Source organism: Culex pipiens, chromosome 3, assembly GCF_016801865.2.
Source record: "Culex pipiens pallens isolate TS chromosome 3, TS_CPP_V2, whole genome shotgun sequence".
NCBI classification, from domain to species: domain Eukaryota; kingdom Metazoa; phylum Arthropoda; class Insecta; order Diptera; family Culicidae; genus Culex; species Culex pipiens.
The window spans coordinates 158,374,783-158,401,225 of record NC_068939.1 but is presented as its reverse complement, the minus strand read 5'-3'; the positions used below and the strand labels follow the sequence as shown (position 1 = coordinate 158,401,225).

The following is a 26,443-nucleotide window of genomic DNA, read 5'->3' as shown; positions in this document are numbered from 1 at the left end:
AGACTAGAGTGCGGTTTAGAAATTGTTAAATTGATGCCTATTAAAGCGACCTGTACTGGTCGACTTGCTTCTTTAGCCACCCCCCACAAAGATTAATTCGAAGAATTGCGGCTTTAGAACATAGAACACAACTGCATTTCCCACAATTAAATAAACTGTGCCACACAGTGAACCCTACACAAGATCAAGGACTAAATATGTAAGTTCACCAACATAATCATTTGAACTCAAACTTTAATAAATCTTGATAGCTTTTAGCTAATTCCGTCAAAAGCGAGTTTGCTTAAAAGGGTCCGAACAGATCTGGGTTCACACCTGTTGCAACACAACTAAAAGATATTTATCGCGATGTCTGACCTACCGAGGAAGAGTGAGGTCAAGATCCTCACTATAATTGACCCGCAATTTGGCCAACGCTGTTCTTTATGCCCCCAAGTAATCGCCACTGACGTCCATGTGGTCATGTGCCAGGAGTGCAAGCACTGGATTCACTTCAGTTGTGCGCAGGTCGACATGAGCGTTACCGGACGAAACTTCGTATGCGTTCTTTGCAACCTGGACGATACCAAGTCAACATCGGCGATTTCTGTTTGCACTACGACCTCTTCAACAAAGGCCCGAGCCGCACTGCAACTCCGTCGTCTAGAAGAAGAGAAGGAGATACAGGAACGCCTGCTGAAGGAAAGGCATGAGATGAACAAACGATTGCAGGACAAAGCGAACCAAGAGGAGAGGGAAAGGGAGTTCCAGGTGCTTCAAGAGAAGGCACGGCTAGAAAGTGACTTCCTCGACAAAAAATACGCTGTCTTGGAAGAAGAAGCCAGTATCAGCGGTGGCAAAAGCGTGCGCAGCGGCCGCACCGGCATAAGTAATCGAAGTCTTCCTAGCTCAGTTGGCCAATGGTTGGCGAAGCAGACTCAAGAAGAGGGCGCCGTGGGAGGAATCAATACAGTTACATCCACGTCGAGTAATGGCACCGTGCCTAAGCTACCAACTTCGGAGGCTACTGCAGATGCGCTGACCAACGTGACAGCGGTTCCCCGTATTCCGTCCTATGAGTTTCCACCAACAAGTACTTCCCTGGTACCCAAGCTTGAAGCAGATACGCCTCCCTCCACAATTACCCAAGAAAACCTGGAGGCCAGGAAACAACAAATTCAGCAGCATTTGGACGAGTACCTAGCACTTCTTGATTGCTTTCAGCAGCAGAAACCAAACAACTCTGCAACAGAAAAACTAACGGACGTCAACACAGCTGCCAAGGCGCCTGCTCTTGCGCCGGTTGTGGCTGTCACAGCGGCTGCATCGTCGAGCCACCAACTTCCGCCTGCTCCTGCGCCGTTCACGGCTGTCACAGCGGCGGCATCGTCAAGCCAACAACTCCCGCCTGCTCCTGTGCCATCCGCGGCTGTCACAGCGGCTGCATCGTCAAGCCACCAACTTCCGCCTGCTCCTGCGCCGTCCGCGGCTGTCACAGCGGCTGCATCGTCAAGCCACCAACTTCCGCCTGCTCCTGCGCCGTCCACGGCTGTCACAGCGGCTGCATCGTCAAGCCAACAACTCCCGCCTGCTCCTGCGCCGTCCACGGCTGTCACAGCGGCTGCATCGTCGAGCCACCAACTTCCGCCTGCTCCTGCGCCGTTCGCGGCTGTCACAGCGGCTGCATCGTCGAGCCAACAATTCCCGCCTGCTTCTGCGCCATCCACGGCTGTCACAGCGGCGGCATCGTCGAGCCACCAGCTCCCGCCTGCTCCTGCGCCGTTCGCGGCTGTCACAGCGGCTGCATCAATTCCACCTCCTACGTCTTTGCGTTTTTCGGCACCACTCTTGGATTTCATGACCACCTCGCATGGATCCGCACCGATTTCGAACGGATGCTCACCATTTCTTACAACACCACCAGCTGTAACATTCCCATCCCTGTCGGGAGGTGTACATTCGCTGACCCGCGGTTTCACCATTCCCGATGTTACGAGCGTGTCCAGCCACCAAGGATCGATTACTACACCTGTGGTTACGCAGGTGCCGCCGAGTGGGACCCAAGGTTTCGTGTACGGACCAAACAGTCAGCAACTCGCTGCTCGACACGTTGTACCGAAAGAACTCCCTAAGTTTAGTGGTGATCCCCTTGACTGGCCCGTATTCTACAGCAGCTATTGTAATTCGACCCAGATGTGTGGATTCTCCGATGCAGAAAATTTGATGCGACTGGAACGTTGTCTGATAGGCCGGGCTAGGGAGATGGTTCACAGCTGTCTTCTTCACCCGTCCCTCGTACCACAACTCTTGGCCACATTGTACACACTCTATGGTCGACCTGAACTGATCGTGAACTGCCTTTTGGACAAAGTACGTGCCACCCCCGCTCCGAAGGCGGAACGCTTGGAAAGTCTGATCGGGTTTGGACTTGCTGTTCAAAACATGTGTGCTCAATTGATGTCACTCGGATTGGAATCCCATCTTTGCAATCCAACTTTGTTGAGCGAATTAGAAGCCAAGTTGCCAGCAGGAGTGGCGCTAGATTGGGCGCTCCATCAGCGACATTTGAAGACCGTAGATTTACGGACGTTTGGAGACTACATGAGCACCATCGTCGTAGCAGCGAGCAAGGTTGTGCCCTACGGAAGCACTTGTCTGAAGTTCGAGAAGTTGAAGCCCAAGGATAAAGCCTACATCAATACCCACAGCCGAGATGAAGGTTACGACCAATCCGCCGAAAAGGGCACCGAGACTGGGAACAACCCTGTCGCCCATCCGAGGACTTGCCTGATGTGTAAAAAAGTGGGACACAGGCTGAAAGACTGCCGCGTGTTTAGTGGACTCGAATTGGCCGAACGCTGGCGGCAAATTCAAGAGACGAACCTTTGTCGACGGTGCCTATCGGGACACGGCAAATGGCCATGCAAAGCAACGGTTTGCGGATTTGAGGGGTGCGAAGGACGCCATCACAAGCTACTACATCCTGGAAATCCACAGTTACCAGCTAAAAATGGGGAATTTTCAACAAACCCAGCAACATTGGCAGTTCACCGGAGCGGACGGTCTACGCTGTTTCGCGTTTTGCCGATTATGCTGCACGGACCGGAAACATCTGTTGAAGCTCTAGCGTTTCTCGACGATGGCTCGGGCTTGACACTCGTTGAAGCAGACTTGGTGAGGCAACTGGGGATCACCGGCGAAACCAACCCGCTGTGTCTACAGTGGACAAGCAACATAACGAGATCGGAAGCGGATTCGCAACGGGTTGACCTGAACATCTCAAACGCCAGCGGAAAGAAGTTCAAACTGGAAGGCGCTCAAACCGTGTCCAGTCTCAACCTTCCTCGTCAATCACTGGACTTCAAAGGAATGGCCAAAAAGTACCCACATCTCCAAAATCTGCCAGTAAAAAGCTACCAGAATGAACTTCCACGCGTTCTGATCGGTTTGGATAACACGCACTTGCTGACGACCCTGAAACGACGAGAAGGACAACCACAAGAACCAGTGGCCACCAAGACTAGGCTGGGGTGGACGATTTATGGTTCCGTGGAGGGCTGGCACGAATCACAAACGCACCGCCTTCTGCATATTTGTGCGGAACAAACCGACCAGGATTTACACGATGCAGTTAACGATTTCTTCTCCTTGGAAAACGTCGGCGTGGCTGCTGTACCTAACTTGGAGTCATCAGAAGACCGACGCGCTCGAGACATCATGCTGGAGACAACGAAGCGTACGCCGTCGGGGAGGTTCGAGACAGGCTTGTTGTGGCGGTTCGATAATTTCGAGTTCCCGGACAGTCGCCCTATGGCTGAGCGACGTTTGAAATGTTTGGAACGACGTTTAAGCACCAAACCAGAACTGTACGCGAACGTGAAGCAACAGATCATCGACTATCAGACGAAAGGGTATGCCCACAAAGCAACGGAGGATGAACTAAGTTCGGCAGACCCTCGGCGAGTCTGGTATCTGCCCTTAGGAGTGGTCCTCAACCCGAATAAGCCAGGAAAAGTTCGTTTGGTTTGGGACGCCGCCGCCAAAGTACGCGGTGTGTCATTAAACTCCATGCTTCTCAAAGGCCCGGACCTTTTGATTCCTCTTTTTGCTGCCTTGTTCCGTTTTCGGCAGTTCCAGTTCGCCGTAACGGCGGACATTAAAGAGATGTTCCACCAGGTTTTGATCCGTCCGCAAGATCGATCGGCTCAGAGATTCCTTTTCCGTGACGATCCCGCAAAGCCGATGGATACGTATGTAATGGACGTGGCGACTTTCGGAGCAACGTGCTCACCAAGCTCAGTGCAGTACGTCAAAAATCTAAACGCCGAGGAGTGGAGTCTGGAATATCCGGAAGCTGCAAAAGCCATCACCGACGGCCACTATATGGACGATTATCTGGACAGCCTGCACACCGAGAATGAAACCGTTCAACTCGCACAAGAAGTAAAAGCGCTACACGCCAAGGCTGGGTTTGAACTTCGAAACTGGCTCTCAAACTCAGAGGCGGTTCTTCGACGGGTCGGGGAACCCGGTACGCAGATGCCAAAAAACTTTTTTGATGACAAGGTAAACGGCAGCGAAAGAGTGTTGGGAATGATCTGGGTGCCAAGAGAAGACGTTTTCACCTTTAAGGGCAAGTTCCAAGGCGCACTCCTACCTCTGATCAGCGGCCAAGTCGTCCCCACCAAACGAGAGGCGCTACGACTGGTGATGAGCATTTTCGATCCCCACGGCCTCGTGGCAAATGTTGTTGTCCATGGAAAAGTCTTGCTACAAGATATGTGGAGAGAAAAAATCGGCTGGGACGAAAAGATTTCCTCGGAACTGTTCGATAAATGGCAACGGTGGGTCAAAGAGGTTCGTAATCTTGACAAGGTCAAGATCCCCAGGTGCTACTTTTCGGGCTACTCTGCTAAAAGCTTGAAAACACTTGAAATGCACACCTTCGTCGATGCCAGCGAGACAGCCTGCGCCGCCACCGTCTATTTTCGGATCGTTGACCGTGGCCAGGTGCGTTGTATTCTGGTGGCCGCAAAGACCAAAGTGGCACCCCTGAAAGCCCTCACAGTACCCCGTCTGGAGATACAAGCTGGTGTTCTTGGGACAAGGTTGATGAGAGCAGTGGAGGAGCACCACTCCTTGAACATTCGCAGTCGTACCATTCACACTGACTCGTCTACTGCGCTCTCCTGGATACAATCAGACCAACGAAGATACTCGCGTTTCGTCGCGTTTCGGGTTAGCGAGATTCTCAACGACAGCGAGATAAGTGAATGGCGATGGGTTCCTTCTCGCATGAATGTAGCAGATGACGCGACAAAATGGGGAACTGGACCGAACCTCAGCAGCAACGGCAGGTGGTTCCGCGGCCCAGCATTCCTGTATGAAGCAGAGGCGGATTGGCCATGCGCACCGCTTCCTCCTCCTAACACCCAAGAAGAACAACGCGCCAGCTTCCTGCATCATCGGGTGTCGTTGGGACCAATGATCAAGTACGAAAGGTTCTCCGACTGGCGGAAACTGCTCAAGGCGATGGCGTACGTTTTACGATTCGTGAAAAGGTGCAGAACGAAATGTGTGGTGGAGAACCGCGGTATCGTTTCCCGAGAAGAACTTCAACAAGCTGAATTAGTTGTCCTGAAAGCGGTCCAGTTGGAAGTATATCCCGACGAAGTCGTCACCCTGGAGCGCGACGATCCGAACTTGCAAGTGGAGAAAAGCAGTCAAATCTGGAAGCTGACACCTTTCATCGATGAGTTCGGCCTGTTGAGAATGGATGGACGCGTTGGAGCTGCTTCGGTACCCTACGATGCGAAATACCCGATCATCCTGCCAAAATCACATCACGTCACGGAGCTGTTACTGACACGATATCACCAACGATTCGGCCACGGAAATGGGGAAACCGTTGTCAATGAAGTCCGGCAGAAATTCTGCATCTCAAATCTACGTAGCATGGTTCAAAAGACGGCAAGAAAGTGTCAGTGGTGCAAAGTGTACAAGGCATCCCCATCGGCACCTCGCATGGCTCCTCTACCAGTGGCTCGACTAACCTCTCACGTCCGCCCTTTCACATTTGCTGGCGTCGATCTTTGCGGACCCTTCCTAATTCGACACGGCCGTAGTTTGGTGAAGCGATGGGTCATGCTATTTACTTGTCTGACTGTGCGAGCCATTCACCTGGAAATAGTGTACACTTTGTCCGCCGAGTCGTGCAAGCTGGGTTTCCGACGGTTCATCGCCCTACGGGGTTCCCCTCAAGAAATATACAGCGATTGCGGAACTAACTTTCAAGGACTGAGCAATGAACTGAAGGCGGAAATTGCAGCGATCGATCAAGAACTTGCGACAACATTTACGAACACCAAAACGAAGTGGCACTTCAACCCCCCAGCAGCGCCCCATATGGGTGGCGTGTGGGAACGCATGGTGCGTTCGGTAAAGACGGCTTTGTCCACTATTTCTACTTGCAGGAACCCAGATGGCGAAACATTCGAGACGTTTCTAGCGGAGGCGATGGCCATCGTCAATTCCAGGCCGTTGACACACGTTCCGCTTCAAGCTGTTGACGAAGAGGCCTTAACCCCCAACCACTTTTTGATGCTCAGCTCGACCGGCGTTTCGCAACCAACTCAACCAACCACAGATTTACAATCGTCATTGAGGTCAAACTGGAATCATCTTCAGTTCCTGCTGGACCACTACTGGGCGAGATGGATCAAGGAATATCTCCCGGCTATCAACCAACGTCGAAAGTGGTTTGCTGAGTCGAGACCGATATCCGTTGGAGACTTGGTCATGGTCGTGAACGAAGGAATCCGTAACAGCTGGACCAGAGGAAGGGTGGTGGCAGTGCTTCCTGGAAAAGACGGTAGGATTCGCAGCGCGAGAGTTCAGACATCGGCTGGAGTGCTGACACGCCCGGTGGTTCGATTGGCATTGCTCGAGGTACGAAATGGAGGTACAGCTGGACCAGGTGACCAGCAATACGGGTCGGGGATTGTTGCTGAAGCAGATGACCATACGAGCAAGCCCCCCGGTGAGCTAGATCTTTCGTTGATCTCTCCCCCGGGCCAGAACGTGTCAGCGCTGATGACACAACCGAAGAAAGGAGAAACTGTCAAGAATTAGGAGCACGGCAAGTCATTCCCGTTCAGTGAGACTAGAGTGCGGTTTAGAAATTGTTAAATTGATGCCTATTAAAGCGACCTGTACTGGTCGACTTGCTTCTTTAGCCACCCCCCACAAAGATTAATTCGAAGAATTGCGGCTTTAGAACATAGAACACAACTGCATTTCCCACAATTAAATAAACTGTGCCACACAGTGAACCCTACACAAGATCAAGGACTAAATATGTAAGTTCACCAACATAATCATTTGAACTCAAACTTTAATAAATCTTGATAGCTTTTAGCTAATTCCGTCAAAAGCGAGTTTGCTTAAAAGGGTCCGAACAGATCTGGGTTCACACCTGTTGCAACACCAATTCTTTTTTTTTGCAAAAAACAATCCCTCAATACATAAATATTTTGAAAACTAATGATTGGAAAACAATTGGACTTGTGTAAAATGCATTTTAAAACACTTTTTTCATCCAAATGTTGAAATCTTGGCTTGTAATTGACCTAAAGTAGGTCAGTTAAAAATCTGCACCCGAAAATAAAATAAAAACATTCAAAGACGAAAAATGATTATTTCACCGATGGAATAATTAGTACCAAAATTTATCATGAAACATTTGACGTAAAAAGCTCAATCTTCGTCTCTGGTTGTGGTAGAACCCTTTGACATTCAGTAAGAATATATACCTCAAAAATATGAGGACATTTTTTGTGTTAAAATTTCATTCAAATGAAATCGTTTTATGAAACTCAATTAGTGTTTTATTAGAACTTAACATTTTTACAAATAAAGAATTGAAGAATCTTTTAACTCATAAAAAATCGTAGGAATATTCAGGAAGCATACATATAATTTACACGGAGTTTACACGGACAAAAAACAGTCACAAAATTGTATGCAAGCATTCATGAAATTGGGACTACGAACAAAGTGTAACAATTTCAATCGGTATCATGAAATTTGACACTTTATTCGAATTTCCTAAAATCACAAGTTCTTGCTCACGATTTTGGCAACTGATTTTTTTCCGTGTACGTTAAAAGAAGCTCTTTCAGCGAAAAATGTTTTTTTAAGGAATCGTTTATCATGCATCAGTACAAAACATTCCATTGGTGAACTGAAATGTATTTTTTGCAAATATTTCATTCAAAATTTATCAACGTTGGTTTTACATTTTATTTTCTAAATTGTCTAGTTAAAATAATTGAATTTCCAACTTAATAAAATACCAAAACAGACCTACTTATCCCTAACTTGAAAACTTATTTAATTTTACTTATCGGTATGAAACTGCTCTTGTGCGGCCAAACAATGATAAAATTCATAACAACTTTAAAAATTCCACTCATTCGTTTTTTTAAAGAATCTTTCGATTTTTATGCAAAAACAAATATTATTTCAAGTATATGTTAGTCGGTTTAATAAATGATAATAAATTTGCCATTGCCAAAATAATTTTTAATTGATGTAATATATTTTTAACAGTTTATCAATGATTTCCCAAATATTTTTTAGCTACAATTTTAATGAAAACAATGAAAAGTATTTGGCGACGATGCGTTGTCCTTTAATTGTTTTACTTAAATTAAAACGTTTGCAAATATTTTATTATGTTTTTGTAAAAAAAAAAACAGAATTCAAAATAAATCAATCTATTATTTTATTTTCAATGTTAACTGCTTATTTGTTCATGGTCTGTTAGAATTGAGCACGCTGAAGCCAATCCAACAGACAGAATTAAATTTTAGTTCATCTCGGACAAAAAAAGGTAAAATTTTGCTTGAATGCTATGGAATAATTCTAGAAAACCAAGCGGCTCCAATGGAGCTTTCTTTCTTAGAATAAATCCATGAAAGCGCTTGGTTTTTAGAATAATTCAATAGGATTTGAATGCGAATTTGTGCAAATATATTTTAGTCAGAAAATGAACTAAAATTCTATCTATCTTAATCCGCAATGTAAACAGTTTCTGGGAGCTCAATCATTTTAGATTGTTCCCGTACTTTGTTTTTTAAATCGACGTAGAATCATATTTGTAACATTATTAGATAACCACAAAACCATTATCTTTAAAAATCCATATCTCGTGAACTGAAAAGAAAACATTGAGAAAAAAACCATAGAGTGACACAATTTTTTTTAACAAAACAATTAATCGTCCAACTTTTTTTTAAATAAATATATATTTTTTAATAAGGCCTTAATTAAATTTCAAAGACTTGTGTTTCTAGAGACATTAAAGTTTGAAAGTAGAGTTTTTTAAAACCAAATTCACAAAAAGGGGGAAACAAAATAGTGTTGGTGGTTCCGACTTTGAAGGAAATCGGGATAATCCCATTGTTATGATAAAACCAATAACTCCAACAAGTTTGAACTGGGTCAGAAATCCAATCAGTATCCTCCTAATATATTGTCAAAGAATGTTTGAGAATCTTCAAGGTTAAGAATTCAATTTTTCCTGCAAAAGCTCTGTTTTTGAATACGTTACTTTTAGATGTTTGTGGAGAATAATTTTGAAAACGTACCAAAAATGCGTTATCACCTAGATTCCCAAGCACGAGAAAAAAGGGAATTTCCAAACAAAGGTCCCATTTTTCTCGAGCTTGGAAGTTAAGGCGTTGATACTAGAGATTTGGAATATTTGTCAATAGTTTTGCCATTTGTAATCATTTCTAGTTATTCTGTTCTGTCAAAGTCCAAAGTTTTGCATTATTCAGCATTGTTTTAGAAAAGAAAAGAAAACTCTTCAACGTTGCGGTTTTCTGGTGGTGGCGCCCACTCCCCATTCCATTCTATAAACTATTGCTAACGACCGTAACAAAGGTAACAATTAAACTTTTGAGAACTCGCTACGAATGACTCCTAGCCCTGCACACCTAACAAAATTAAACGTATTGATTGGTATAACAACACTAAAAACCATACTCCCTTTCCTATTCCTGCTGCTGTACACGTGACCTTGCTTTGGCACCGCCCGCTACCGATATTCCTAGCCCTGCCGCGCCGCGTACACGTGGGAAATTGTTTGACGGGTTGTTTTTTTTTTGTTCGCTCTGCTTGTGTGTGTGTTGGTATGGGTGAGGGGTGTGCCTATGTGTGTGTGTGTTTGATGGTATTAGAGAGAGAAAGAGTGTTTCGTTTCGCGTTTTTGTTGATGGTTTTTGGCAGTTTTACTAGTTAAAGGCTTTTAATTGCATCGTCCTCGCGTTTATTTTTTTCAAACTAAGAATAGTTGGAACTCCACGTTCGGCAAAACAAAAAAAAAAGGTACGAAACGAGCCAACCTAAAATTCCGAGAAAGCCAAAAACATGCACTCCAAATTACACTAGGGTGGCACTCCCCGTTCCCTCGTGTCCGGGGAGGGATTCGAATTTCGAGTAATTATTGCTGTCTTGAATTTTGACGTCCGTTTGGGGACACCGTTTTGGAAAAATTCGATTGCTCCTTCCTAAGGATACACATGCACACACTTTTTTTCTCTTCTTTTTTTTGCTTTGGTGTAAAATGGTACTTTTTTCCTCTTTACCTGTATCTTTTAGCGAGGCAAAGAAAGAAAAAACGCTGGGGTTTATACATTTGCTGTGTTATTCCATTTAGTGACAGATTTGGTAGTCAGCGCAGATTCTGTCTCTCGTCGTTTGCTACACACTAAAAGTTTACCTTGTTTAATCCTACTTAAGCTACAGTTTTTTTCTTCTTCTTCTTTTTCTTAGTGTTACCATTATTTGCTACGGATTTATTTCTCCATGTTCTTCGTCCGCGCTCAACCCGCTCTGTCGGTGTATATAGAATTTTCTTGATTTTTTAATAGTACTTTTTTGTATCCTCCTATTCTTCTCTACGTAATTGGTTTTAATCCTATTAGATCGATTTGCTGCTTAATTTGACACCCAAAAGAGACAGTTTCTTCAGTTTGTTTTATGGCTGTTGTTCGCGACTGTTGCTTTCTCTTTGCTATCAGTTCAGCCTTGCACAACACGACGATGACGACGCTCTTCCGGTTTTAACGACTGCTTCCGGCGTGTTTTGATTTGCACCACCGTTTGGTATGTGCACTATTGGAGGGTTTCTAGATGGTGCAGTTGTTTGCACGGGTTTTTTTTTTTTCGTCTCGTCGTCGACATCAGAAAAAAGCTGTCCCATCCCAGTCATTAAACCGGGACTTTATCGTTCTGTAACGCCACCACGGGACTCATCCGTCATCGTTGTCGTGGCCGTCCAGCTTCATCGTCCTGCGATGGACACTGGCCTTGGCGTCGTCGTTAGAAAAAACAGACTTACGTGCAAGCTGCCACCCTCGCCAGCTTCCGCAGCAGCAACAGCGCAATGCAACCGCCACCTCGTCATAGATCGCTACTGGTCGACGGATTGCCGAGGTTGCTCTCCAGGGTGTCGTCCTTGTGTCACAGGGGAGAAGCAAGAAATTTTGAAATTTTTCTTTTTGTTCTTTGGTCATGCGTTAGTCAGAATTTATCGATTTACGACTTACCTTGTGTCAGAGGGGTGGCTTGTACACTTCGATCGCGGGCGTCAGCATGTCCACCCGGGTCGATATCGACGAATCGCTGGGAATGAGAGGAGAAGAAAGAGTTGAAATTAAAATGGATTTCAAGATTGATTGAAACTTGGAAAAATATTTTTATTTTTTGTAGAAAAGTCAGAGGAATTGATTTATTTTGATATTATAATTAAATATGTTTGATCAAAGACTTTTTTTCATTTTCTCACTTTCGCCCATTTGTGTACTTCTTTCGAATCGACCTTAAATTCAAACTCTGTGACTTGAGAACAAAATTTCCGATTGATTTGGTGTCTTGCACAAAGTTGTAGAGTAATTCTCTACAATTTCGTAAAAAAACAAATTAAAATTTCTTTTTTTGATTTGGATGAAACTTTATCTATGCATTCCCTATGTCAAAAGAAGCAATATAACATCATTAGTTTTTCCATAAAAGCCTCCATGCAATTTAGGGGTATACGAAATGGATATGTAAATGGATGAGATTCTGTATCTTTAAAGAGATCTTCTGATCGATTTGGTGTCTTCGGCATAGTTTTAGGTTATGATTAAGACTCCTCGGAATAAATAGAGAATAAATGCGGAAAAAAACATTTTTTTTCTTGTATTCATCAAGTGTTAAATTCCCAAAATACGAATTTTCCTACAATTTTCTCACTGGAACTTTAAAATCTTGCAGTTCGTTTTTGAAATACAATCTCACAAAGAATTCAAATTTTCAACTGACGATATCTCGGAGACTATTGGTCCGATTTTCAATGTTGAAAAGTAAAACATTTGCAAAATTTTCTGATCATTTCAATAAAAATAATTTTAAAATCATGCTTTACTTTTGAAAATGTCTACTAGTAAATAATTTTCATAATTTCACTCTAGAGCAAACTATAAAAATTTTGTAATATTTTTATTAAAATAGATTAGCAAATGTCGCAAAAATTTCAATTTTTAACATTGAAAATCGGACCAATAGTTTCCGAGATATCATCACTAGAAAATAACAGGCTAATAGGTGACAATTATAAAACATCATTTTCATCGATTCAAATTTTTGCTAGGCTGTATCTCAAAAACGAATTGCCCGATTTTCAAAGTTTCAGAAAGAAAATAGTAGGAAATTTCCTCAGCTTTTTGAAATTATGGGGGATGTTTTTCGTTCAAGAAGTTTTTTAAAATGCATAAATCGAAAAAAATCAAAAATAAACATCTAGAAGTAGCTGTAACTTGAAACCGGTTCATCTAAAAAAAAATGCTTCGATTGAAAATTCGATTTTGCTTTCCAAAAAGATTTGAAATTGTTTTTTCTTGTCCACATTTTCGATATTTTCCAAAAACCACGTTTTCCTTTTTAAAAAATGTATATCTCCTAAACCAGATTTTGCACCATCACGCACTATGGCTCATAATATGTCTTTTTGGTCCCATAAAATAAATAAAATATTTAAAAAATATAAAATACGTATTAATTTTAAAAAAGTTATATAAAAAATGTTTTTTTTTCGTGTACTAACTTTTCCCGTAATGTTCTAAGCATAACCTACACTGCCCATGTTCGCATAAATGTCCCATATGCAAAAACAGCAAGCTGAGAAAAACACCCTTTTGAAAGAGCACACGATTTTGAACCAAACTGCATCAATAACTCAAAAACGATGAAAATGCATATGGGACATTTATGCGATCAGGGGCAGTACAGCTTTGCCGAAGACTCCAAATCGATCATAAAATCCCTTCTCTAGGTACAGAACTGCATTCATATTTACATACCCAATTTGTAAGTTTTAACGAAAAGTGTTGCCCTTTTCCATTGTTGTATTACACATTCCCATATCACTTCTGGAGTGTTGCTCCAGAGAAAAGGGCGGATAGTCATTTTAACAGCCGGAACTATTTTGCAAATTCCGAGACAATTGGTAAACTTTTCACAAAACTTGAAATATAGAACAATACTATATCCACGGCTACATTTCAACACTCCAGGGTTTATTGAATAGTAGTTACCTGTTGTATTGAAATTTGCAAAATAGTATGCGCCAATTTCAAATGTTAACAGTTAGTAGAACATTTCACGTCAATCGTGAATGCATTTTGGAACACCATGGCTAACAAAATGCAAAAAATTAATGAAGCATCAAAATACAATAAATGTTTCAGCAAGCCACTACGCCCCATCGCCATGAATGAATTGCATCATATTGAATAGACTAAAGAGAGAGAGAAAGGAAAAGGGTCGGTGGAAGGTCGGAGCAGGTTGGGTCCTGACAAGGCTCGTCCCGAACAGGACGACAGTAGATAACAATACAGCTCATCAAAATCCATGCACAAACACAGCTTGGAGCTTGGAGCAGGCCTGCTGCCATCCGGTGGCACAAAAGTCCCCTCTCTTTCTCTCCCCCCCGGTCGTCTTCTGCCGTCGTTCAATATATCTGTGGCATGGCCTTCGAGGGGGGCGTCGTCGTGTTGCGAGAAGCCCGGAACAGACAGCAACAACAAGGACGTCGACGTCGATGCGATGATGGCGCTTGTCCTGGTTTTTGTGCAGTTGCAGTCTGGCTGAAACTGAAATTGCCTACGGCGCGGGGGCCTCAACCGACGGACGGCCTTTTGTTGGAAATTACACTGCAGTTTGCTGCAAAATGGGGAGCCACCATGGCCGGTTACTGTGCGGGGGCCGTAATTTGATGCAGTTTTCGAGAGAGGCCTTAGGCGATGCTGGAATTTAATTCAAAAGTGTGTTGTGTTCGTGTAGGCGCTTTCGTCGTTCCCAGCGCTGATACCGAAGTGTCGAAGGAATAAACAACCCCAAAGAGCGTTCAGTAGCTGTCCGGTACAAGTGGGTCAAGAGCTGTGGGTTAAACCTTCCAAAATGAAACCTTGACAATTTGAAAATATATATTTGTTTAACAAAATAACTTTTAGGGTGATCCCCACTTTCGTCAATTTTCACAAAACAAAAAAAAATCGTTTCACGGGATGTTTAAAATTTTCCGAGGAATCCGTTCAAAATATTTTCAGACATATGACGTGTGTAAATTGTAAGAAATAAAACCCAGCCGCTTCTGAAGCAGCTTTTTTGACGGTTCACCTTCAGACGTGTAAGAAATAAAACGCGTGACATTACATTAAGTTTGATGTAAAGTTACAATGTAAAATTAGATCAAAATTAATTTATTATCACGTCAAAAGTTGTGCTTCAGATTCCCAATAGAAATTTTGGCATTTCGCGTCAGATTGAATGTAAATTATCTCATTTACATTATTGTTTTGTACATCAAATTGAGAATTCCTTTAAACGTAATATTCATATTTTTTAGTGTGTATCTAATCGTCGCCGTCGTGCTAACTTGTCGTACGTGCATTTTGGGCCAAATTGAGTTAAGAACGCCATTTTGTGCAGCTCAAAATGCCTCACCTTTTGACCTTCCCAGATCCCCAAAATTCGATTTCAATCCTGAGATATTCAATAAAAACCGAAAAAACTCCGTGCATTTTTGTCGCTCTTCGTATGAAAGAAGTTTCAAACTTGTCGTGCTATCTTGTCACTCCCTGAAAATTGATGTAAGTGCGACAACTGGCCAAAGGGATTTCAGGTCAGAACGCGTTTGACGCACGTACAAGTTAGACTACCGTAAACATATGTAATTATAACTCGGGACTCCAGCAACCAACTTTAACCAAACTTCGGGACAATGCACATAATGGTCAGCCAATCAAAACGTGTTTGTTATTGTTTACATTGCGTGCTCTCGTTTTTGTTTATTCAAAGTCAAACATTAAAACGCGTTTTTCTCGGAACGTCGAAATGGCGGGTGCGACAAGATAGCACGACGACGTCGTAATAACCTTTCATTTACGTCTTAGACAAAAATCCATTGAAATGGCGCGGAGTCATGATTTTTTTAAATATTTGTTTTTTTTGGTGAAAATCGACGAAAATGGCAATTTTTTTAACCACCTTAACATGGCAAAGGTTACCCTAATGGCCAAACAAAAAATACGGGCCTAATTATTTCGGCCAAGGAACCCCCAGAAAAATTTTGAGCCCGTTCGGAGTAGAGATCCTTAATAGGGAGACTGGTCGAAGTGAATTTGACGTACCCAAACAGACACGAGTTTGACGTATCCAAACGAGCATTTGCCTTTACGCCCAGCAAAACTTATCAGTGTTGCCAAGCTCAAAACATACGTTGCCAGATCGATTTAGCCAGCTTAGACCAGTCTCCCTATTTAGGGTCTCTAGTTCGGAGAACTTTTTTTTGCGTATTTAATATGAGAAGAAGACATGTTTCGTCCCTACGGATTAATTCACTCTTTGAGTGTTATTCCTAAGACGGCCTTCTGCTTAGCGTTCCAGACCTCCAATCCAAAAGGTGTGAGTTCGAGACCCACCTGATTCCTTTGCATTTTTATTCATATTTAAAATTCAAATAATTTATTCCAAATTTCTCAAGGTACCAACCGGGATTTGATCCGGGATTGATTTAATGTGAAAATATAAATTCTGGTGTTTGGGAATATACTATTTTTCATGAGTTGAAAACTCCCTTTGTTTCAAATGAATTAAAAAAAACTGCAAATGCGTTTCATGTTTCTGGTTTATTACATTTGAATACACAACCAACACGAGATAAGCGACATTGTTGCAATAGCATTGGAGCATTAATTCGCCAGATATCGCCAGAGCTGGACAATGTTCCAATGAGTCCCATTTATCAGGCACCGATAACAGATGGGGAAACGAATTTAACTGGTAAATGCTGTTGGCATTGTTGTCCCATTAGGTGCATCGGCATAAAAGTGTCACATTCACTGGAACCAGGTCAGCTGTGTTAAGTGCACAAAGGAGATTACGATAAAATCTACTTAATGTTCCATTTATTTCAAATTCCATGCCATTAAAATTGGTACAGGGTGTGTTGTGTAATTTAATCAGCTGTATCGAACAATAACTAAATGAATCGTTTGAATTTTAAATGTGCGAAATATGTTCGCAATATTTTCCACATTAAAACCGAAATCAATACGGAATCGTTTTTCGATAAAGAAGCAGATGTGTCATACGGTCGCCATTACCGGTTTAATCGACGTTATAAATTCCCATCATTTAATCTTCATTAGGGACTCTTAAATTTTCCCTACCCCAGGTTCGTCTTGGAAATCGTGCCCCAAATGCAGATGTTTCCCTCGTTCCTCCCACCCCCGTTTTGCGTTGAAATTCCTTCTTATCGCGAAGGGAGAGGGGATGTTTTTTAGGCGATTCACCCCTCAAAACTCCCCACCACCATCCTCCCCTTAAACGACCGATCGCGTGTCGTCCCCGTTGCCACGTGCCGTTATCATATTTCTTGTGTCGGTCGTGCCACCAGCCAGCCAGCCGTCGCTTCTTCCTGGTTGCTTATCGGGTGGCAGCTTCTTTCCGGCGGACAACCACCCGACCCGGAGGACCGCGGCTCAAATCGGGACGCGAGGGTAAATGGTTTTTTTCCCGCGCTTTTCCATAACTCTTCATCGTAAAATTGATGAGAAAACATTTGCCACTCTTTGCAGCGCGCCCCAGCAGTGATGCCAGGATAATTATCGGAAGGGTCGGGGGAAAAGTAATGAATTCTTGTTGCAGTGAAAAATACAAATTTTACTTCTTTTTAATATAATTTTACCTTAATTTATGTGTAAAAAGTGTAATTACTCATGAAGTGATGTAAATTTACGTTTTTTGGTGTACATTGTCCAATAAAATCTTCAATTTTTAACCCGAGAAGTAACATCATACTACAATGTCACATTCCGTATAACAGCTCGTAGTGTCAATATAAAAGCGATACATCTTCTTTTAGCAATTTGTGCGTCCTTCTGTTGGTCTGGCCTTTTTCACATTCAACACTTTTCCGAGCAATTCTCGGAAGCATACGTTCTTGATGCTCTCCAAAAGTGTCGTTCATCGTTGGACACCGTCAGCATATTGAAAAGTAACCAGCAGACGTGCACGGCGCTTTTCCACAGAGCCCCTTTTCCCGTTTTTCCACGAAAAGAAAACTCCTGCTGCCTCTGGTGGGGTGCTTGCAAACAATTTGGTGTTTATGGATGCGAATATTACACCATCCACACACCACCGCGCACCACCACCGGAATCACTAATGAACTTTGGCCCTTTCGAATTGAGCCATGGAAAGGGAGCAAAACAAAAAAATAAAACAAAACAAACGGATGCTGAGATCCCACCGGAACAGGGCCGTGCACAGGATTTTTGAAAGGGGAGGGTTTTCTCGAATGGGGCGCATGGGGTGCTTGTTTAGATTGCGAAAGGGCGCTAACAGTCAATCTTTAAACGCGTTAATTCGGAGTTTGAGTGAATTTGAGAATTTTTGCGCAAATGAGAGTTTTGGCGTAAATCGGAAGAGGGATGGGCCGTTCACTTGTGGAGCGTAAAACGGGGTTTTAGTGAAGAAGTGTAGCAGTAATTGCTCAAAACAAGTTTTCATAAGTTTTCTTTTTTTAATATTAAGAGTAGTTCTCTACGATTTCTTTTCATTTTATTGATTTGGATGAAACTTTGCCACTCACCATGCATTCTCTATGTCAAAAGAAGCAATTTTGCATCATTCGTTTTTCTATACAAATGTCCATACAATTCTGGGGGCTGGTCATATTAAAATTATATGCAAATGAATGAATTTCTATATCTTGACAAGGAATTTTCTGATCGATTTGGTGTCTTGGGTAAAGCAAAAAATCCGATTTTTTATGTTTTAGGGGACTAAAAAAGACATCTTCGGAGCTTTAGTGATGGTGCAAAATCTGGTTTAGGAGATATGATTTTTTTGAAGAAAAAAAACGAAAATGTGGACAAAAATTATTTAAGCAATTTTGTTAACAAAATGTACCGTTTTCAGGTTAAAGCTTATTTTAGGACTGCATTTTCAATTTATTTTGGTTTCTTTTTATTTTAAAATAATACTTCTGGAATTTAAAGTACCCTTGAAAAATATTTTTGAAGTGCCAAGAAAATTTTGTACAATTTTCTCTCTGAAACTTTCAAATCGAGCAATTTGTTTCTGAGATACACAATCTCAAAGAAATCAAATCGATGAACTTGATTTTTTTTAAGTGTTAACCCTTTGCTGCCCAAATTATTTCGATTTTTTTAATTTTTTCCTTGTCATTTTGAGCAACTTTTGTTCTACGAAAAACTTTACTTCTCATGTTTTATGTTGTTTTTGTTTCATTTTTAGTTTTTATATTTGCATTTATCTTGTTTAGTTGATATTTGTTTTTGGTAGTATTTGGCCTATTCTAGCACCTAATTTGTCATGTTTTTCACAGCCAATTTTTCATTATTTTTTTTGTATATTTTTATTTTTTTTTACTCTAAAACAAATTATTATCATTTAGAGACCGGCCCGTGGCTTAATGGCTACGGCTCCCGCCTCATAAGCGGAAGGTTCCGGGTTCGATTCCCGACCGGTCTCCTTGAAATTATTCGACTACAACTGAACTTTGAATGTGAACAAAAAACGCATGGAATCAGGTGGGATTCGAACTCTTTGGATTGGTAGTCAGTTGCTCTAGCCACTCGGCCACCGAGGGGTTGACACACCTTGAGTGAATTAACCCGTAGTGGTGAAATAATGTCACAAGGTCATTTACTATATAATACAACAATCCTTTCCCAACGATTCCCCTACACATACTACACACCATATTCTATAAATAACTCGAAGTGGTTGGTACGGTATGTCCTCACTTCTTCTTCTTCCCCTGATGATTCCATGAAATGTGGGTTCCGTTCATAGAATCTGTCTCTTGCGGTTAATGCAACGCAGTAGGCCGGGCCGCTTTAGTGAGTGTAATACATTTCGGGGGTTCTCGAAAGTACTGCAATCATTAATAATGACAAGAAAGAACTTGAGGCGTAATCTAACCATAAGTTCTTCCCGGATGCTTTCTTCGGACTGGCTGCGCTTGTGTTTGATTAGATTAGATTAGAACAAATTATTATCATTTAAATTGTTAAAAAATGCTTAGATGTATAGTCTGAGACAATAGAAAAAAAAGTACAGAAAATATTAGTGAAAAACACAGCCAAGAAAAACAACAATTTTTTAAAACATTGGTAAAGTCACATAAAACAAGTCACACGTTCAACCCTAAAATTTTTCCAAATTTTAAGAGTTCTTCTTTCCAATGCTTTTTAAAGGTCGAAAATTGGTTAAAAAATTGATTTTTGGCGAATTATTAGATCGATCCCCGTCTAGAGGTGGGGTTGGGTTGTAGCTGGATAAACTGAAAGTGTTCAACTGATCATAACTCGGAAACTACTGGTCCGATTTTCAATCGACTTTTCTTTGCATTCCCTATGTCAAAAGAAGCAATTTTGCATCATTTGTTTTTCCATACAAGTCTCCATACAATTTTGAGGGCTGGATGGGTATGTAAACGTGTGAAATTTTGTACCTTTGGACGGAATTTTCTGAAAATCTGAAAAATTAGATAAGAAACTTCATTTTTGGGTCAAACATTTGTAACAGGCGCCCCCATTCCATTTTCCATATCGAGAATTTGCATGATTTTTTTAAGTCGTAGGGGCGCCTCAAGTCAAATTTTTATATTGCATATTCGCATTGAAAAAAATTAAGTCTTAGGGGCGCCTACAGTTAAATTTCAATAATTTTCATAAAAATGTTTTAGTCATTAGGGCGCCTCCATTCAATTTTTCATATCGAGAAATGCATGATTTTTTTAAGTCATAAGGGCGCCTCCAGTCAAATTTTCATAACAAAATTTGTATGATTTTTTAAAGTCGTAGGGGCGCCTCCATTCAATTTTTCATATCGAGAATTTGAATGATTTTTTAAGTCGTAGGGGCGCCTCCAGTCAAATTTTTATATTGCATATTCGTATTGAAAAAAATAAGTCTTAGGGGCGCCTCCAGTCAAATTTTTATATTGCATATTCGTATTGAAAAAAATTAAGTCTTAGGGGCGCGTCCAGTTAAATTTTCATAATTTTCAAAAAAAATGTTTTAGTCATTAGTGCGCCTCCAATCAAATTTTTCATATCAATTTGAAAAAAGAAAAAAATCTCTTTGGCATTTTAGCAACATAGCTAAAAAAAATCGGCCCTTCGGGCCGAGGGGCGCATGGGGTGTAACTAACTTAATTTGCCAGGGGGGGTTAAACCCCTTAACCCCCCCCCCCTTGTACACGGCCCTGCACCGGAACCGGCATCAGAAGTAATTTGGTGAAGACCAGCTGGTGAACACTTGTCGCTGCTGACTTTAAATTATTCCATACACACTTCACACTTGAGCTTACACGAACGTTCTGTTATTAAGTAACGCGGAATTGTGAGTTTTTCTTGACGAACCAAATGAAACCACTTGCTCTACAACCCTCAAGCCTTGACGGTCTCGATTGCAAGATTTCTAATATGCTTTCGAAGGCTTGGGTGAAGAGAGGAGCATCCAAACCTCGTTTCACACCTGAGCAATTCTCTACGAAATCGGTCTTTTTATTTATTTTGATTTTTGTGTTTTTTAATCCGCCTGAAACTTTGGTGGTGCCTTCGGTGGTATGCCCAAAAGAGCCATTTTGCATAATTAGTTTGTCCATATAATTTCACATACAAATTTGGCAGCTTTCCATACAAAAATGATATATAACAAAATCAAAAATCTGAATCTTTTGAAGTAATTTTTAGATCGATTTGGTGTCTACAAGGTAAACAAATTTGGTGATTTTTAATTTCACTTCTATTCTGATATGTTTTAGGGGACATCAAATGCCAAATTTTCAGAAATTTCCAGAAAGGGCAAAAAATCTTAGACCGAGTTATGTATTTTTGAATCAATAATGATTTCTTAATTTTCAAAAAATCGGAATATTGGTCGCAAAAATTTTTCAACTTAATTTTTCGATGTACAATCGAATTTGCAATCAAAAGGTATTTTAGTGAAATTTTGATTAAGTGCACCGTTTTCAAGTTATAGCCATATTTAGGTAATTTTTTTTTTTTTTGAAGATAGTCGCAGTTATATATTTTTTTTAAATTAGTGCAAATGTTTGCCCATCTCTGAAAAAAATATTTTTGAAGAGCTGGGAAAATTCTCTACATTTTGTATTTTTGAACTTTGTTGATACGACTTTTAGTTGCTGAGATATTGCCATGCAAAGATTTAAAAACATTCAAATTGATATTTTCTAAGTCTCACCCAAACAACCCACCATTTTCTAATGTCGATATCTCAGCAACTTATGGTCCGATTTTCAATGTTATAGTATGAAACATTTGCAAAATTTTCCGATTTTTTCGAAAATAATACTTTTATTTTTTTAAATCAAGACTAAGGGCGTAATATTGAATGTTTGCCCTTTTGACATGTTAGTCTTGGATAAAAAAAATTAACATATTGTTTTCGAAAAGATTGAAAAATTTCACGAATGTTTCATATTTTAACATTGAAACCATTCGTTGCTAAGATATCGACAATAGAAAATGGTGGGTTGTTTGGGTGAGACTTAGAAAACATCAATTTTCCTGTTTTTAAACCTTTGCATGGCAATATCTCAGCAACTAAGGGTCGTATCAACAAAGTTAAAAAAAAAAGCTAAATATAGAGAATTTTCTCAGCTCAATATTTTTTTCGAAAATGGGCAAACATGGGCACTTATTTTAAAAAATGAATAACTGCGACTTTTTTTTAAATTAACCTAAAAATGACTATAACTTGAAAACGGTCATTTTTTTTTCAAAATTTCACGTAAGTACTTTTCGATTGCAAATTCGATTTTACATCGAAAAATGATGTTAAAAAATTGTTGCGACCAATATTTCTAATTTTTGAAAAAATCAGTATTAATTCAAAAATTCATAAATCGGTCGAAGTTTTTTTGCACATTCTGGAAATTTCTAAAAAGTTGATGTCCCCTAAGACATATAAAAAAATTAACAAAAAATAAAATAGTGTTTATTGGCCAATCCAGTTTTAGTGACAAAAAGTGAAATTAGAAATCACCAAAATAAATTTTACACCGCGTATCATTTGTTTCAGTGTAGTCCTTATCCATACCTAAAACATTGCTGAAGACACCAAATCGATCAAAAAAGCCGGTTTCAGTTTCAGTTTCAGCCGGATTAAAAAATACAAAAATTAACATTAAACAAAACACCTATTTCGTAGAGAATTGCTCTTTTGTAAAAAAGGCTTAAATACTTTGAAAAGCCCACAACACAACTGAAAAAAGTAATTTTCTCCATACAGAATCTTAAGGAAAACGTATTTGGCATGGGATGCTCGAGTTTTTGTCCAATCGAGCTCACCTAACTCAGCCGAAGCAGAAGTTAGTATGAAGAACTAAGGCTGTCTCTTTCATACAAATTCTGGATTTAAAGGAAATAAAAATCTGTACAGGTCCAATCCATGTGGCTATGGGATACTGCGAAACGACTCTATTCTGATTTAGTCGCACCATCATCATCATCACCATCACCACCACTTCCACCCCCTCGACATAACACGTGTGTGACTTTTTTCTTTCTATCGTGTCACAGACGGTGTCCTGTCCTGCCAAAGCTTTGAATGTTTTACCTTTCACCTGAGATTCGATTCGATCAGGCTTGCCGGCTTGCCGGAGGGGGGAGTTAGGGGGTGGTTCCGCACCTCCCCGCGCCGTCACGCGTCGTACTTTCGCGTGACTTCCCCCTATAAGCCAACCCCAAATGAACAATGGCGGAATATTTGTTATTTCATTACGATTAATGTTGTGATTGTGATGTATTTTGGCCCGCGTGATGGTGTCGGTTTGGCCCGGTCTCGCGTTTCGCGTTTTCAAGGTACATTACCCATGTGTGCCGCCATCGCACATACGAGTTCCCCAACTCCTCCCTCATGGCAACAAAAAATCTCTACTTCTTGGCAGACTACATTTCCGTTACGGATTTTTTTTTTCGCTTTGCCTCGGCTAGGTGACGTAAAATCTTTCACCCTGGCTGGGCGTGTGTATGGGCGGCGGCGGCGTTCATGTTACTAAATAAAATCAATTTTGAGCCTCTTTATTCGGTGTGCCTTTGAGGTTATGTTATTACGGGGGATGGCATCTCGTTTTGGAAGGGCACCTTTGGGGACGTACATGGCAGTTGGCTGTTTTTTTTTTGCCGCAATTGGGACTGCCTAATGTGTGACAACATAAACACAGACCGAAACAGATTTTTTGCAGGGTGTCTGAAAATAGTCTGCAGCAAGGACGCTTGAAACCTGTTACAATCTAATAATTCTTGGAAGAGGGTCGAAAGAATTTTGGGTTGACCACATAACACATGCTCGCTGTAATGTAACTAACGTAATAGAAAGTTCAGATTGTGCAGTCAACTGATGTAATCAGTTTAGTATGACTATTAGGAATGCTTAACAGGAGAAACAATTATTTTCATACCATTTTATTTTGCATAACTAAACAATGATTGAAAATGCATTTGTTTTCAGATGATTGCACTTTTACTTTTCACTAAATATTTCAAAGTATTTTGGACATAATTTGTTTTTGTCAATGAAAATTTAAATTTGTAGTATACATTAGGGTGGTCCAAATCTTTTTTGGGGCTACCCCCTGAAATCAAAGATTGACCCATCACCAGGCTAAATTCCAAATTTGAGCTCATTCTGACCACGGGAACCCCTCCCTCCAATCGCTTAAAGTTTGTATTGGAAAAATGGTCAAAATGTATGGAGAAAAGCAACTGTTTTACTTTTTTATCTGTGGAAGGCGCCATCATTATCCGATTCTTACCATTTCTCAAATGTAGAACCTTCATTAAATTTAGAACAACTTTCCCGAAGACACCATATTTTTAGAATTTTTTCCCGCGAAGTTATTAGCACCCAAAACTGACCATTTTTGCGCGGCCAGCTGTAAGGGGCTACCTAACAACGATGTTTATTTCCAATTCGTACACGCACGTGCTCTCTCTCAGGTTAAAACTCTCTCACGAGCTTGCTCGCCTGCCTGCCTGCCTGTTTACCTACAAGCGCGCGCTGTTTCTCTGCTTGGACTTTTGTCGTCGTTGTCGTTTTCGTTTGCCGTCCGCTGTGCTGCGTCCCTGGCATGTTTATTATTATTTTCAACTAAAATAATAGGTATTATTTGAGATATATTTAGCATATAAATTCTTATACTATGTCAAAATTAAAAAATGCACTGAAAAAATAAAAAAATTCTAGAAAATACAGCTTAGGCTCATTAAAAAAATTACAGCAAACGTCAGGTGAGCAGGGTTTGTTTGTTTTTTTCCAAGCATTAAAAGCAGTTGTTCGTATATGCTAAATAAACAAGATAATAATTCAATTATTATAATACAAATCTTCAGGTAATACAAATTGTGTTCCTTTAGGTAGTTTGATTTTACAAAATATACTTTATTACAAATCAATACAAATCAAGGCAATATTACAATTATATACTCAATAATAACAGATGACGATTCATAGATGAACTAATTCATCGAATTTTTTATTCTCTCTCACACGCTCTGATAATATGATATCTATTGTTAATCACATATTACATTAAATTTTATAACTCAAATCAAACCTGCTATTTTAGTTGAAAATAATAATAAACATGCCAGGAACGCAGCGCAGCGGTCGTCAAACGAAAACGACGACGACGACAAAAGTCCAAGCAGAGAAACCGCGCGCGCTTGTAGGTAAACAGGCAGGCAGGCAGGCGAGCAAGCTCGTGAGAGAGTTTGAAACTGAGAGAGAGCACGTGCGTGTACGAATTGGAATTAAACATCGTTGTTAGGTAGCCCCTTACAGCTGGCCGCGCAAAAAGGGTCAGTTTTGGGAGCTAATAACTTCGCGGGAAAAAATCCTAAAAATATGGTGTCTTCGGGAAAGTTGTTCTAAATTTAATGAAGGTTCTACATTTGAGAAATGGTAAGAATCGGATAATGATGGCGCCTTCCACAGGTAAAAAAGTAAAACAGTTGCTTTTCTCCATACATTTTGACCATTTTTCCCATACAAACTTTAAGCGATTGGAGGGAGGGGTTCCCGTGGTCAGAATGAGCTCAAATTTGGAATTTAGCCTAGTGATGGGTCAATCTTTGATTTCAGGGGGTAGCCCCAAAAAAGTCCAGATTTGGACCACCCTAGTATACATAAACATTTTTTTATTAATTCAGGCAAAAAGTATCCATTAGTGCTTAAGGCTGGTACGAGTATTTTTTAAAGTCGGCACGAAAAATCAGGGGTCAAAACATTTTTTTTTAGTTCTCGGAAGCTAATAAACTTTTAGCAAAAAATCCTAAAAATATAGTGTCTTCGCGAAAGTTATTCCAAATATAATGAAGATCTAAGTTCCGAGAATTGGTAATGTTGGATCCGGCCGCGACCCGTCTTAACGCGGTCCACACCACAAGGACCAGACGTTTACGGACAGAAACAAACCAATTAAAACAAGGTTCTTTACTAGAACTAACAAACGAACGACTACATTTATTCACGAACAACGAAAGAATCAACAAAACATAACAACAGCTATGCTGTAACTGGAGAGCCCAGCGGCGCGCAGAGTGCACGAATAAGAATTGATATTGAGCCATCCACAGGTAAAAAAAAACTGAAACAGTTGCTTTTCTCCATACATTTAGACGATTTTTCCCATACAAACTTCAAGCGTTTAGAGGGAGGGGTTCCCGCGGTCAGAATGAGCTCAAATTTAATTTAGCCAATCTTTGATATCAGATTTGGACTACCCTGTTACATACATAATATAACGGTAATTTTTGCTTTGTTATTTTTTTTAACTAAATTGACATAAATGACA

At 40.8% G+C, this 26,443-nt stretch overlaps 2 protein-coding genes across 2 annotated transcripts in view; one reads left to right on the top strand and one right to left on the bottom strand.

Moving 5' to 3' along the window:
* The first annotated feature begins 2,580 nt into the window (after nucleotides 1-2,580).
* On the top strand, nucleotides 2,581-7,110 carry LOC120413983 (uncharacterized). The gene is made up of 5 exons (XM_039574993.1): nucleotides 2,581-2,773; nucleotides 2,817-2,975; nucleotides 3,026-3,424; nucleotides 3,842-4,023; nucleotides 4,111-7,110. The coding sequence occupies exons 1-5, from the start codon at nucleotides 2,581-2,583 to the stop codon at nucleotides 7,108-7,110; spliced, it is 3,933 nt and encodes a 1,310-aa protein (XP_039430927.1).
* Nucleotides 7,111-9,622: 2,512 nt separating this feature from the next.
* LOC120415165 (protein tipE) overlaps nucleotides 9,623-26,443 on the bottom strand; it is a 71,345-nt gene continuing 54,524 nt past the window's right edge. The window contains exons 4-5 of the mRNA XM_039576608.2: nucleotides 11,595-11,670; nucleotides 9,623-11,502 (exon numbers count right to left, since the gene is read on the bottom strand). Coding sequence (XP_039432542.1) covers nucleotides 11,601-11,670 — 70 coding nt within the window. The 3' untranslated portion in view covers nucleotides 9,623-11,502; nucleotides 11,595-11,600. The remainder of the gene's footprint in view (nucleotides 11,503-11,594; nucleotides 11,671-26,443) is intronic.

Coding starts and splice junctions, on each gene's coding strand:
- LOC120413983 (XM_039574993.1), top strand. CDS start 2,581: ATGAGCACCATCGTCGTAGCAGCGAGCAAGGTTGTGCCCTACGGAAGC. Junction 2,774..2,816: donor TCCGAGGACTTGCCTGATGT/GTAAAAAAGTGG, acceptor CCGCGTGTTTAG/TGGACTCGAATTGGCCGAAC. Junction 2,976..3,025: donor CTACATCCTGGAAATCCACA/GTTACCAGCTAA, acceptor CAACATTGGCAG/TTCACCGGAGCGGACGGTCT.